At 46.7% G+C, this 15,388-nt stretch overlaps 1 protein-coding gene across 1 annotated transcript in view; it reads left to right on the top strand.

Moving 5' to 3' along the window:
* Nucleotides 1-15,388, top strand: part of LOC105274831 (roundabout homolog 2) — a 90,937-nt gene that overhangs the window by 21,441 nt on the left and 54,108 nt on the right. Inside the window, exon 2 of the mRNA XM_011331275.3 lies at nt 1,506-1,814. Within this exon, the coding sequence (XP_011329577.2) occupies nt 1,506-1,814 (309 nt within the window). The remainder of the gene's footprint in view (nt 1-1,505; nt 1,815-15,388) is intronic.

Below are 15,388 nucleotides of genomic sequence, written 5' to 3'. Positions count from 1 at the left end.
AGCAATAGTTATGAATCTTATTTATTTATGTCCCGTCTGGGAATGGAGAATCATATTCATTTAGGAAATTACTCGGCTGGAGTTTTCGCGCATCAGCAAACTCTATCGCAGACCGAGCTTCTGAAATTCTCCATATTTCTGTCAAACATATGGAATTAGCAACTGTTAACAGCAAATGTGTGGAACATATAATTGAATATAATAATTCTGGTTTTTCGATCCTATTTGCTGTCGAATTATTAGAGTCATTCTGATGCATAATTCGTACGTTTGTCATTTATAATACGTCATTGCGCGATGCTGTGCAATGTTAGTCAAGCCGTAAAGCGTTACACCGAACGTCACGGCAAATTGGTTTATGATTTGTTTGCACCGCATTTACGAAAATGTTATATCGCGTTTATCAATAAATCGCTTCCATCGGCCGCGCGTAAAAACGAGAATAATTAAATTAAAATTAATTAATGCTAGAAATGCGATCTCCATATGCGTCGCGAATGTCCTGCATTATTTGAATTAATTCCTAGTAATGCGATTCTATATCGCTGCTAATTGCGGCGACTCGTAAACATGTCGAATCGAGTTTACGTAGATTTAATATCATCGTGCTCCGGTACAAATTACGACTCGCATTAACATATTTTTTTATTACGTGAACGCAAGCCCTACCGTTCTGCATAATTCCAGAGTGTTTATGTTGTATTCACAACGTGCATTAAACACTGAAAACTTTATGAGACTGTAGTTAAAAATGAAACGGGTTAAAACCGGATTTAATTTTCCTTTTCTCAGCCGGTTTATTGCCGACGAGGTGTTAGAAAATTAACGAGATCGCGCTGCAACTTTCGCAGCGCCGTTCAAAATTCAAAGTAGAAAGATAGGATAGACGACGCGGAACAAGAAGGAAATTCATGGCGCTCACGTAGCAAAGAAAAGCGTTCGATCGCGTGAGTACATAAATAGCGGCGCTTCGCGGTATTAATATTGGCAAGACAACAGCTCCTTCGAAAGATTAATATTGGCGACGCGCCAATAAATTTATACGACCTTGCAGACATGCAGACAACTTCGCTGTTCCACGAAGATGTATATTAGATGCGAGAAACTAAAAAAGGATTACGTAAATAGAAGTTCCAACAAAAGTCGGATGCGTCGAGGCACGCGCGCGCGCACAACTTAATCATACTTTACATAGTAAAATCCCAACTCCGTGTTTCATTAACTTAAAGAACGCTTTCGATTATTTGTTAAGTGAAATTTATTAATCCGGCGAGAGCGATCAAATAAACTCCAAGCGAATGCGATGTGCAATCAACCTCCGTTTCCATTTACTTTTACTCAAGATAAATTAATTGCGTGCAATCAGACATAGAGCAACGCGATGCCGCGGGTGTCGTCGCGGCGAGAATATCTCGAGTTGAAAGGGCGAACTAATTAGATCGCCGTGGCGACACGACACGCAGCGCCAAGATCATTCCGCTAAGGAGTTTGCTTTTTGCTTTCAGGACAGCTGAAAAGTCCGCGGATAACCGAGCACCCGTCGGACATAATAGTCGCGAAAAATGAGCCGGTGACGTTGAACTGCAAGGCAGAGGGTAAGCCCGAACCGGTGATCGAGTGGTACAAGGACGGCGAGCTTGTGCAGACGTCGCCGGGCGACGCCAAGTCGCATCGGGTCCTGCTACCCACGGGATCCCTGTTCTTCCTGCGGGTGATGCACGGCAAGAAGGAGCAAGACGGCGGTGTGTATTGGTGCGTCGCGAAGAATCAAGCTGGATCCGTCCCGAGCAGAAATGCCACTCTCACAGTCGCAGGTAAGTGTCTTCCAAGCGTTCTGTCGACATTTCGTCGTCGTCCTGTACGTTTTGCGTCCGGGTTATACCGGGCGTGTAGCATCACTCGCTCATGCAAGAGAGAGACAGAGAGGGAGAGAGAGAGAGAGAGAGAGAGAGAGAGAGCCTCGTTAAATTCGGAACAAATCCCTGTGAAAAGGGGGGCATCTCGCCACAGAGAATTCCACGACTTGGGGTTCTATCGCACGGATCAAACGACGACCGACGTCTCGCGCGAGGTACGACAGTCGAGCCGAAACGGGAGCTCTCGTGGATCGGATAGCGGTGTCAAACGGTCGCGTGAACCGGTGCAGTACGGATTAGCCATTGTCGCGACACGATTAAAGCGTCGTCCCCGTCGCTCTGTAATTATTTCCCGTGCAGCTGTCGATTAACGTAATCTTGTACCGAGCATCAAACTCGATAAGATACATCGCGCGGTCCTACGGTTATATACGCTCGCGCAGGAATCGCAATCGACACGAGATCGGCATCCGCTTCTTTCACGCGTTTAATGCGTTGGACAGGATACGTTATAATTATTCGATCGTGATGCGCTCTTTTTCGTGCTATTTACGTTATCGTGAAAAGTAAGCGCAAGCAATTTTTCAATGTCAATTTATACGTTTCCAACGGACCGTTAGTTGATAAACTTGCCGAGTTAACAAATCGCTGAAGCATAAATACGATATATCTGTAAGAAGAGCGTGCGGTGGCACAGTGAACGTAATTTTATACTCTACGGTAAAATTCTAAATTTTATACACGACCTCGTAATTTTACGCGCAGTGCATTTACTTATCTCGAAGTGCCATTCATCATAGTTCCTCTCTCTCTATTTCTCCTTCATGATATAATCTCATGTACATTTTTCTTTCACTCTTCATAAAATAAGTTTTTATAATGGAGATTAATTACTACATTGCGCAACGTTGAGCTCTTAACGAGACGACAAAGCGTTCGATGTGTACCTCTCGTATTTATCTTACAATTAGATTGCAAACAATTAATTTGTTCTTTCGACGAGGCCGCGGTATTTTTATTTCATTCCTAATTGAGTGCTTATGCGGCTGACAAACGAAGGACAGTCCGCGCGGTTCGTGCAGTTCGATCTATTCTATTAACAGGAGGCTTCTCCCTCGGGACGCACGATGTCTGACGGCAAAAATTGTCGCATTTGCGAGACGTCTGTCCCTCAACAGCCCCCGATATATTCCTCTCTCGAGCTGCCCTTCTCAAGTGCTTCTCGCATTACTCGCAAGAGCGTACTCGTACAAGCGAGCGAGCAAGCACGCAGGCAAGCAAGCGGACAGTGTCGCACGAGAACGGGCGAAAACGGACACCCCGTATGTACGCGCGCAGGAAGGAATAACCGTGATTTATACGGGATAGAAGTCGACTCCTTCGACTAAAACGAGCCATGTTTGTTTAGAGGCGATCGATATCCCGGGCGACGCACCCTCGCCTCTGCCCGTCCGTGGTATATGCCTGCCTGCCTGCTTGCTTGCCTGCTTGCTTGCTTGCCTGCTTGCTTGCTGGTTGGTAACGACCGATTCGCTCGCCTCGCGTTGCAGGCTTTACTACCTACGAGCGCCTGACGATGCGACACCGACCGATGCCTGGCTATACTGCGGCGAAGAATGCACTTCGTCCGCGCGTCGTTGTCCACCACGTGTGTCGTTCGGTGCGAGCGAGGGGTCCGTCCCTCTCGCATCGTGGTCCCCCTTTCTGGCAGCATCCTCGCTCGTCTCGCTCGCCGCGCACAAGCAAATGTCGATTATGATCTCGAGAAAAGGCGCCGTACAAATTGAATTAGTGCCCGGAGTCAATGTCGCGCGCGGATACTGGGACCATCTGTGTTCCTGGTCGACGCGATATTTCCGATATCGACTGCCGCGTTATTGAATATTCTAATATTCCCTTCTCGCGATCGGACCATTTCCATCGCCATTACGTTTCGGTTACAGCGATCGCGCGGCGCTTCCGTTCTCTCTCGCGCGCGAAAGAGTTCGCTCGTTCAGACACGTGATTATCGGACGAGAGAAAAAAAGGGGAATACAAATGGCGCGCCGCATTACAGAAGATTAAGAACGATAATGGAAAATCCCGATAATGCAGCGCGCGAATCGCGCTCGCCGCTTCCCGCGTTGTTCCCTTTTCCGTAGGCTCGTTATTTCGAGCTGGCGTGTGCGGTGTGTACATGCGCTCCTCTACGTAATGCGCGCGTTACGAGTGTACCCGTGCGTTTCACGTTTCGCGTACGCGAGCATCGGTTACGCCGATGCGTCCGTGCCTCGTAATTTATAGAACACGATATCGCTCGTTAATTGCTTATTGTAATACGCCCAGCTATCCGTAACGTGCATTTATGCGACAGCACACGTTAAATATGCAATCGTAATGGGAGTGCTTAGCGGGGTGCAGACCGGAACGCGCCGGCTGTTCTATCTCGCGAAACCCCAGAATCTCCAGGATATTGAAACCGCGTCGCGATAAAATTTCAGCCGATGCATCTGCGCCATGATCATCCGGACGTCATAATGCGCCCGGCTTCCCTGTGCATATTCGAGGGTGCATCAGGAACGGGGGCTAAATCTGCTCGAGTGATATTTCAGCTTTCTATTAATTTACGGCAATCTCGAATCTTTTAGTCTCTAATTAGAGCCGGGCATATTAGTATTAAACGATGAATATTAACGATAAATTGGCAATAAACCATTGTGTAAAGCGATAAGTTTCCCCGAGATGCTATCAGTAAATATTTCGCAAAATGAGGGATTTGATCTTGTATACATTTCATGAGGCGAGGGAGAGATCAATTTGCCGGGTAATCATCCCCATACAGTACGGAAATTGATTTCATCTCGTAAAATCGTGTAGCCAGAGAGGAACACTCAATTATTTTCCGCATTCTTGGAGAAGCGGAGGCGCGAAGAGAAAGAGAAAGACACGAGGATCTCCCCGTGGTATGTCGCCGTTGCTTTCCACCGCGTCTTAAGCATTGCAAACCTCGCCTTCCTCGGTAACTAGATTCGCCGAGTAGTCGTCTCTCGCGCTCCTTTGTTGTTTTTGCTGTGGCTCGCACCGGTTCTCTCTTTCTCTCTTTCCCTTTCACTCGCTCACTCCCTTACTCTCTCTCTTTCTCTTTCTCCGTCGACTTGAATCTCTCTGACTCTAGCGCAATATAAATAGGCCCCGGAGATCGCCACACACACATACACATGCATGTGCATACACCCGAGCCCCCCTTTTCGCTGTATACGGAACGCGACCCGGCACGCCGCGGAGAGACAGGCGGACACGGCTTCTCGATCCGGGCTATCGCGTATAATGCATAGCTTACCGCGTTATAATGGGAGCTCACGCACAATAGTCAAGTACCTCGCTCGCCCATAAGGCTCGACCATGGGCGCCGCGCTGCGCCCATTTTTTCCCCCGTGGTGCCACATCGGCAGCATCGGAGTCTCTCCTTTCTGGGAACCTGTTGGTGTATTCCGGACCCGGCATCCTCGCCTTTGTTCGCCCGTTTCGGGGTGTCTTAAGAATCACTTTTCAAGGCTCGACATTATAGTGTTTGCATCCACTCTCCCATATTTTATTCGTGCATTTCAGTCTACGATTATAATGCATCATGTATCCGCTTCTTATGTTTCGTAATGTATGTGATAGCGTAATCACGCTTTCTCTAAGTTCGCCGAGATTTCACCAGCTAGCAGCAGCATTTGATAAGCACGTCATTCATTCTCTGTAAAGCGAACTCTGCTCCAAGTAACGCGTCAACTACTACGATTTCTGTATTTTTACAAGTGCTTATTCATCTTAACGTCTGTTAACATCGTCGAAACGCATAGAATATCTAGTCTCAGTATCAATGAGCAATTTATCGCGGTGAAGTATGCTTGCGCGTAGTTTCGCTTTTTTGTGAAGTAGATATCTATCACGACGACGGTGATTTATTTCTCAACTAGAGAATTATTAAGAGCCCCTTCCGGTATAAAGCTGTTGCCGAGAGGAGTCACTTTCGTGTATCCGAGAAACACGACGAGCGTGTGGATGACCTAGATATATTTTTAAAGCGATAGAGGATGATCCCTCGTGACTGGTAGCTAGATTATCCCTAGACGACATGATGCGACGCGTGATGCATCAAGCGCGATGTTACATCCTGCGCATAGTGTAGCTCGGATAGCTTCGCATCCGAGATATCTCCTCCAGCGGGACACAACGAAACATTTTCCTTAAACATATCTTACAAATTTATAATTGGCTTAGGCGGAAGTCAGAGTCGACGAAAAACTGAAATAAAGTTAAAGAAAGTTCGGTTAAAGTTAAAGAAAGTTAGCAAGATCAAGTCGGCGAATCGTGAGTTCCAACAGCATAATTATCGAAGTTTTCCGACATGTTGCGGATTGAAGATACACAAAACATGAATCTTATTTCTTTCCCCATGTGAAGTAGAATCAAGGTCTCGCTTGTTCACTGCTTCTCTATATAAATGAATCAGAACAAGATATAAAAAGGATTCAACACCCATACAAGAATCCTCAATGCGAGCTCCGACCATTTCCTAAATACACATCGCGAGTTAGATATCTCTCGACTTTACGGTATTCATTATTACAGTACCTAAAGTACAGACGAGTCATAATACGCGCGGTAATCCAGCGACCGCGAGCGCTGAATCCGCTCGGAGATGAATACAATTAAGTTTTTTGACAGATTAGCGTCGGAGACGGTGCTTATTCTCCTCTCAAACATCATCAAATCTACTCTCGGAGTATTTATCGCACCTTGCCGACGTCGAGGAATCGACGGCGGCGGGTTCGAGGGCGAGGCGGCGCGGCGGCAGTCGAGAGCGCCGAAGAATAACGGGAGAAAATGAAGATAAATTGGAGTAAATAGGTGGTAATAGGTATAATGTCGCTGCTATTTAATCTTCATTAAAGCTAACGTGTCTCCTGTCGTCTCTGTCTCGCCTCGCGAGCGCGTTATCGAGACCGTCACCGCAGTCGAATGCGTTCTTAGTGGTACGTCACTTTGAGTTCGTCAGCCCCCGGCATACATCCGGGCGAGCGCAAACGGACGAGTGATTGTTAAAAACGGCACGAAAACGTCGCCAACGGCTGATTATTCATCGGGTTATTGAGATAATAATTTTGCTACCGTGCGACAACGTCGAATGTGACGTCGCGACGTGTTTGTCCTGTCGATAAAATGTAAAACTGCGCGAGAGGGATTAATGAACACCGCTGCCGCTCCGACTGTGCCTCCTCCGTTTTTCACCCCCTTGTCTTTGCGTGTCTCTGTGCATCGATAGTTGGCTCGTTCCACACCGCAATAGCAATCTCGTTGCTCCTGCGAAGCTCATTTCCGCTAATAAAAAATTATTCTTAAAATTGTTTATGGGATTAACATGTGTGTGGCTGTAAAAAAATTCTTGACAACTTAATGCGGATCCTTTTAATATAAAACGCTTTTTATGAGACTCTTTCCTGGGCGATAATGTTTGAAGTATCTGGTGGGAAAGTTTTAGTGTTTTACACGAGCTTTCTCATTAGGATGCGAGGTACATTACAGGTCGATAGTATACTTAAAGTCGAAGTTTCGCCGATACTACGAAAAGACCCATAGTCGTGAACACGGGTTCCCTTTGTAAGAAATCCTAGACGGAGGCGGTGACAGGCAATTATAGCTCTGACGGTAATTGATTTGATGCAGAGACGGTGAAACCAATTGGGAATGTGAAAGGAAATTGGAGAAGGAGCGAGAAATAATGAAGAAAAAGTGGGAGCGACGACTTTTTATCGAATTTATCTTTTATTTTTCCAGATAATATAATATCGCTTGTTCCTTTGAGATAGATCGGATTTTTATTTGTACAATTTTATTAAATCGTTAACTGACTATTTTCATTCTGCTGCTCTTTGCAAATTCCATAAAACAATTTGTTAGCACCAAGATATTAATTGATACATTTATAATAATAAAATAATTAATGTCGATTGCGTTACTACATCATAATCGTGTGCCGCGGCGCTCTGTGATATCGTAACATTAGCGAGAAACGTGACTGTGCACCTCGAATGAAACGACCAGCCCCATTTATCCGATATACGAGGGCGCGCGGCTCCTTTATGCTAAATAAAATCCGTTCGCAAATAATTATACGTCACGTAAGAAAGAGTCTATCGGTTTTCGCTGACTCGTACCTACGTTCCCCTTCGATCTTCTCGTTACCTCGCGCGTGCATGCATGCCAAGGAGGAGGAAACGGAATAAAAGTGTATAGCGGGAACAAACGCGCGGCGAGAGCTTACTATATATGATCTAACGAATGGACTGTTGAGGGGGGCACCCCATTTTCTGCGCCTCCGACACGTACCGCGCCACGTGGTGCATACATCTGTCCGACCCCCGTGTTTTCTCCTGCTCCCGCTCCCGTGCCCCGCAGACCCCTCGTCATTGGGCCGACATTCGAAAACCAGGCTCTTTCACGGCTCCGCTCCTCGCGCCCCGTTTCTACACTTTTTCTCGACCCGATCCATATTACTACGAGCTACGAACACAGCCGGGCACCCCTCCTCATTATTGGCCCGGCTATTAAATGGTTATAACCTTGCGCTCTTTACAACACGTGCCGCCCGCTCGCCGGTTTGACAAGTTCGCCGCGGCGCAGTTCCTTTTGAGAGGCGAACCGCTCTTTTGTTAACTCGCGCCCAAATCCAGTATTATTTTCCCGTTAGGACCGGCCGCGAGATTCGGGCCGACTCGCGCACAACTTCTTTCTTTATTTCCAGCCTTTCGCAGTGTAAATGGCGCAAATCGCCATTCGGGGATTCGGAAATGATTATTGCGTTCCTTGTACGTTTCACGGCAAATATGCATATCACGTAAAGCGAAGGCGGTATGCAGAGCGCACTCCGCAGTTTACCTTGACAGGTCCGCGGCCGTTCGCGCAAATATATCGTGTGAGTATATTTAAATATACGGATATTCGTTGCGCGCATTTTTAGATGTAACGCGAAATGTGTGCGACGTGTTCATAAATCTTCCCTTCCTTCTTTCACATTGCCGTATATTTCCTCCCGCCCGCATCTCTGCCAGGCGCGACAAAATTTTGGCAATGAACGCCCCGAGTCACTCCGATAGCATCGCCGCGCCGAACAATGGCGCGATTTTCCCTGACGCGACATTCGACGGTGGCGGAATCTATAATCTTGTCGCGCGATTTCACCCCTGCGTTCGCTCGCGGAAAACTTTATGATAATTCTCCGGTTGTCTTTCTCTGTCTGTCGCATCACCCTGTGCGCATCACCCGGTGTTCATCACAGTGACGTAATCGGGCACACGCCACATCCGTTGTGGTCGAATGCACCGCGAGTGCCTGTACGCGTGGCCTTTCGTATCGTGAGTTTTATCTTTCAGAATTATCTACCTTGTTTATTTTCGAAGTGCGATGCATTTTTCTGATTTTACCGTCGAGAAAAAGTCACGCTAACGAATGTATCGCCATGGCAAATGTTGTAACACGGAGCAAATGGCACCTCTCCGACTTTGTTCCAGCTACACCTCTCAGTGGAACCTTTTTTCGGCTATTTTCCGCGCGTCGTCGGGTCTGGGGTAAGGGTTCCGTGTAGTTTGGCCTGACATCTGTACAAACAGGCACGATAACGCACGGTTCCTGTCCGACGAAATTTCGAAAGGAAACCCGAATTTCGCGGGTTAGCCTCGGTTAGCTCGCTCCCCTTCCCCGCGCGGAATTACCGCAGCGAGCATCGAACTGTTTAACATTAACAATGAGCCGTGCGCGCGCGGTGGTAATTATTTACCACATTTTATTACGCACTTTACGAGCCGCCTCCCACATGCAATTTAGTTGTCCGACCTCGTTCGGAAATGGTGGATTATACGGATTTATTTAATACTGCGAGCAACTGTGTTGAGCGCATGGCGATTTTATAGCGATTCACATCTAATTGGTTTTATCGCATTCAATTTGAATCCGGTATAATTGTAATGTATCTCTATGCCATTATTCAGCTTTCTAAAAATCAAGTCAATATTATTAATTCTCGAGACTTAATCGATGTTTATTGACTTAAAGCATATTAGATACTATCATTATGACAGATCTTTTAAGAACTTTATATCATGTTCAATCAACTTCAATGGAACTTAGATCTAGAGATATATAATACTTATAGTTAAGTACTATAGATGCTGGCAGTGATCGAAGTATATTGAGAATTAACGAAAGATTCTTGAATATTGAATATTTCAGATTCGAATAAATCTTGATAATTCAATTTCCGGTACTTATCTTTTATATCGATATATCGACATATAGCAAGAAAATGTTCTGTTTAAGTTACTGGCACATGTCACTTAAAGTATGACATACAATCTCTCTACCAGACATATTTTAAACTAATTTTGCTTAATCCTACGATATATCAGCGGAAGTAGACTCGACCTGGTTTGCGTCTTGCTTGAATTTTGCACACCGGTAAAACTCGCGCTGCATGACTGTAGAAATTCTCCCTTCTGCCTTCTCTCTCGCAAGAGCGCCGACAGTTCCCTTACATAGTTACCTCGCAGGCGCGTCGCGGGTTAATAAACTTCTTTACAGCGATATACCCGCGAACATTTCGCACAAACGACGGATAGGGGAAAGAGAGAAACGAGGCAGCAAGTTTACCGCGATAATGAAAAGGAACGAACGGCGGCGCTCGTTAGCGCGCTAGATAAACCGGCATGCGCGCGATGCGATGCAATTTCGCGTGGTATCGCGATTGCAACGGCAGGGCGTCTCGCGGATTGGATTGTCGTCCTCGCACTCGACGTTCTCATTGCCGACCTCGTTGCCTATGATTGGACTTTCGGCCGCGATCGCGGTTATTACGGCGCGCACTCGCGCGTCTATCAGGCGCGCGTATGGCGCGGCAAAAATTTCCAGGCGGAATTCGTCAATTAGGCGCACACGCGCCGCCGGGCGTTCGTTCCCGGGGTCCCCCCTTTGCCATGCTCCCCTCCTCTCCTCCAACGTGGTTTCCCCCGGTTCGACTCCGTCTCTCTCGCTCTCTTTCTCCGTGCGCCCGCACGAAGAGAGAGACCCCGGATAAAATAACACCTAGACACCCTCCGCTCGCTCTCCGACCCTCTTTCGCGCTGCGCTCGCACAGCCCTCGCTCGCACTCGCTGGTTCTCTCGCGTGGCGCGCGCGCGTGTATCGATTAGCTGGCGCGCAGAGCGGAGCGGGACGTCGCGACGCGGCGCTCTCTCTCTCTCTCTCTCTCGCTCTCCTCTCTGTCTACCTATGCCCTGGACAAGCCGGCGAAAGGTGGGGATCTCTTGCAGCTTTTAATCCATCGCTCTCTCGCCGATATATCCTGCCTGCCGAAGGCCGTGCCACCGTAACTGCTCGACGGTGAGAGCGGAGTTTTGTCGTCGTCCTCTGTCCTCCTCTTTCTCTCTTCCCGTCTCTCTGTCGCTTTCTCTCTCCTCTCTCGAACTGATCCGTCGATGCTCGCAATCGCCGATCGGCGAATCGCGGCAATCCGATCCGATCGACGATTCACTCTTCCTTTCATTTTCATCCCGAACGCTGAATTTGCACCCCTGACCCTTCCCCTCCGCCATCCACGTGCACTCGTTCACGGCGTGTTCGTTCCTGCGCGCGACTGTCATTGTTTTTGATAAGTACAGATGTATCTGCGAGTGACTCTGCGATGGATCTCCCTCCGCCATTCGCTTTTGGATTCAGCGAATTTTACAGCTTCGAATTGAATATTCTGAAGAATATTCGGTCGTGGTAATTATAACGCGGCCCTGTAATCGACGTTAATTAATGCAACGATTCGTTTGGGATTAATGAGAATAAACAACCACGGCTTTAAATAAATCATTATTTGCGATATCATCAACATTACGGTATTACGAGTATTCTGTAATATTGACAGCATTACACACAATATTCTCGGTATTACAATATGCAGCGTGTAAATTTTTTCATCGTGAAATCCAAAATCGAACTAACCGCTTGGTTTGATTGCCCGAAGGGGATAATTATTAATTGGCGCGTGATACCTCTAATATTCGGGAGATCCTTAAATCTATTTGGCTGGATACAAGAGAGCCCCGTCGCGGCCGGGCAAAAAGTGGTAATTAATCGATTCCATATTTCCCGTCGTACAAATCCCTCAATCTATTTGAGTAATTCCTTGGCTCTGGGGATAGGAACTCCGTACGGTACAGAAAACTCTTGCCCGTAGGGGCGGGTAAAAAATTGGCACATGCAACGGATATCTCTTTTATCCCGTGCCAATTTCCTCCCAGTATCAGGCAGTGTCTCTCAAAGCGTAAGATCGTAGAGTCCCGATAAAGGAAGCTCGAAATAAACCGCTCGATACGATCGACGCCTCATCGAGAAAGGGAAGTCTCCGTTTCGCGGTTATTTCTTTCCAAGGAGTATAGCGATCGAGAGGGCGGACGATCTCTTTCCTTCTCGGTAGCACCCTCGCAGCGCTTCACCACCGCTCTTGAGGCAAAATGGTGGCTGTGGGTAAATTAAGTTTGCTGCGAGAGCCCGCGGGGAGAATTCCGCTCTGCCGCCCCACACTGTTCGCGAGCTCGCGACAAAACAAACGCGAATACCTTCCGACACGGAGGGCCGGACAGCGTAACGCGATAGCCGAACTTCCCGCGGCTTGGGTACCTCTAACGAGGTAACCGCGCTGCTCCACGTCGAACCGCGACTTATTTAACGCGCACACACACGTACGCGCAGTAAGCCGGTCGTGGCCGGATCTCCGAGCTTCTCACAGCGACCTAAAGCCGCGTCGAATCGAATCCGGGCGGCCGATTTGAACGCCGAGTCGGATCGGAGGTCTTGGTTCTCCCGACGAGTTCTCTCGTCCGATCCTACCGATACCCCATCGTGCCCCCCTCGTCCCGAGAGTCCGGTCGGTATGGCGCCGTTTCTCCGTTACGTCGGATCCCTCGGGTTACGTAACCATGTCCTATTCTGTCTATCGCTTATCCGGATACCGCGCCGGTAATCAGTGATATATTGTGGATTTCCTTTCGGCGGTCACACGAAAGAAATTGCCCCGATCGGCGTTGTGGGCGTCGCGCGCGATCGGGGACTCGTGGAGCTCTGGCTGATTAATCGCTTACATCGTTTCAGCTCGCTTTATCTTGGTTTTGATGCTTAGTTGCGCCTCACGAATATTTAATTCCTCCTCCGGATATGGCAAGAACATTGACGCCAGATAAATCGTCGTGTAAATGATAAGCGTTTAATGGGATGAGAAAAATAGCTCTCCGGCTCTTTGATCGAGAGGATCTCGTATTAATTTACGTTCCCGAGATTAATGTTTTGCTGCTCGTCTTCACGTTTCGCCTGCCTGCATGTTTCTCAAATTACATTTCGCAAACGGCGACGACCCGTTTTAATATATAGTAAGTTATTACTACTGATTGAGGTGAAATGCGCTCCATAAAAGATCATTCCAAGAGCGTTCTCTTTAATATCGAGTTAAAACACCTTGTCAGCACAAGCGTTTTGCCGCACGCAAACAACGACATATTCATTTCTAATTGATGACGACAATGTACGGTGAGTGATACGATGATAATATTCGCACGCAGCTCCTGTCCTCGGAGGGGGGATACCTCATGTGTTCAGAGCGTGATCGCGTCATCCGGACTCTACCCCTATAATTTGTCTGCTTTAAGTGCAGGTGCTATAATCGCAAATAATAGCCGCTTCACGCGCTTCTTCTTCGCCACGTTGAGTCTACACTAATTTTCCTCGGCGTTAATGCGTTAAGTGCCGAGTATAAGGGGGTGCCCGCGTGTTCGTTGCTCGATGTTACATTCCGGCGAATTTATGGCAGATTGGTCGGCGGCCCATGACGAAGATTACGAAGCGCGCGCGCGCGGGGCCCCGAAGAGAAGGGCACGAACAAGATTACCCAGAAAATGAGAAAGAGGGTGGTATACGAGCCGGGCGAGGTGGCGAATATGTCTAAGGCGGGTGGCGAGACCCCCTCTATTCGGCCGTACGTGTTATGTTACACCGGCATTTCGGTTACGCTATAATGATGGCGATAATTGCGACGAACGGCAGATAGCGGAAACGACGATAACATTGTTAAATGGAGACATTGCAGCCGCTGGAAATCCGTAACGGGCGACTTGGGCGGCGAGAACGAGCGGACGTAACGTTCTGCGAATGATGATGACTCTTGATTACGGGGAAGAGGTTGAACGCTTCCTCCGAGCGAATAGCGACTCTACATAATGGGGACGCCGACCCGATCTGAAAAAATCTCGAGGATTATCTCGATTGACCGCATTGCTAATTGATAGTGATTTGATTGACGCCTTTCAACGCTTGCACGCGATGAATATCATGAATCGCACAGCTCAATCGCTGCAATGTATGGTATGTTAGCCGCTTTTAATCTCATAGAGTTGTGATAATTCCAATTAAAGCGATATCGATAATCTGCGAGAAATTACTAAAAGAAGATTATTATATATTTCAAAAAATTTTTTGTGAGTTTTTTAAATATAAAAACTGATTGCAAAAAAAATCATATATTTTTATACAGGGTGAGGCACCTAAAACAGGCCACCTGAATATCTCGGCTGTTATTGGTGATAGAACAAAATGTGTCAGACCAAACTTGCATAGTTTCGAGGGACACATAATTTGTTCTAAATAGTTTTTTATTAGGTGGACGCGTAGAGGTCATATGAAGGTCAACTTCGTTTTTTTAAATGGTATGATATGTTTTTTTTACGTACTATCTAGTAGAGCGTTTAAAGATGCGCACATTGATCTACGGGTCAAAATCATTCAAGGTCACTGAAGGCTAAAATTTCTAAGTGCTAGAACTTTTTCATTTCTGAGTTTACGGTATTTTCAATAGTAGAGAACTCTAGGCAATATAAAAAATATAGATATCAACAACTCAGAACTCCTCTGAGAAGAAAAAAATTTTAAACTCGAGAACTTTTTCATTTCTGAATTTACGGTATTTTCAATAGCAGAGAACTCTAGGCAATATAAAAAATAATGATAACAACAACTCAGAACTTCGCGAAAAAAGAAAAAGTTTCTAAGGGCTAGAACTTTTTCATTTCTGGGTTTACAGTATTTTTAATAGCAGAGAACTCTAGGCAATATAAAGTAAATTATTTTCCCCTGCAGTTGGCTTTCAGTGACCTTGAATGATTTTGACCCGTAGATCAATGTGCGCATCTTCAAACGCTCTACTAGATGGTACGTAAAAAAACATCATACCATTTAAAAAAACGAAGTTGACCTTCATATGACCTCTACGCGTCCACCTAATAAAAAACTAATTAGAACAAATTATGTGTCCCTCGAAACCATGCAAGTTTGGTCTGACATATTTTGTTCTATTAACAATAACAGCCGAGATATTCAGGTGGCTTGTTTTAGGTGCCTCACCCTGTATAGAATTTCCACATTTCCTAGAAAGTATTATTTATTAAAAGTGCTTTGTTGTGAATGGTATCATGGTA

The sequence above is a fragment of the Ooceraea biroi genome, chromosome 8 (genome assembly GCF_003672135.1).
Source record: "Ooceraea biroi isolate clonal line C1 chromosome 8, Obir_v5.4, whole genome shotgun sequence".
NCBI lineage: Eukaryota > Metazoa > Arthropoda > Insecta > Hymenoptera > Formicidae > Ooceraea > Ooceraea biroi.
The sequence above is the reverse complement of the archived record's forward strand: the minus strand, read 5'-3'. Positions and strand labels throughout refer to the sequence as shown.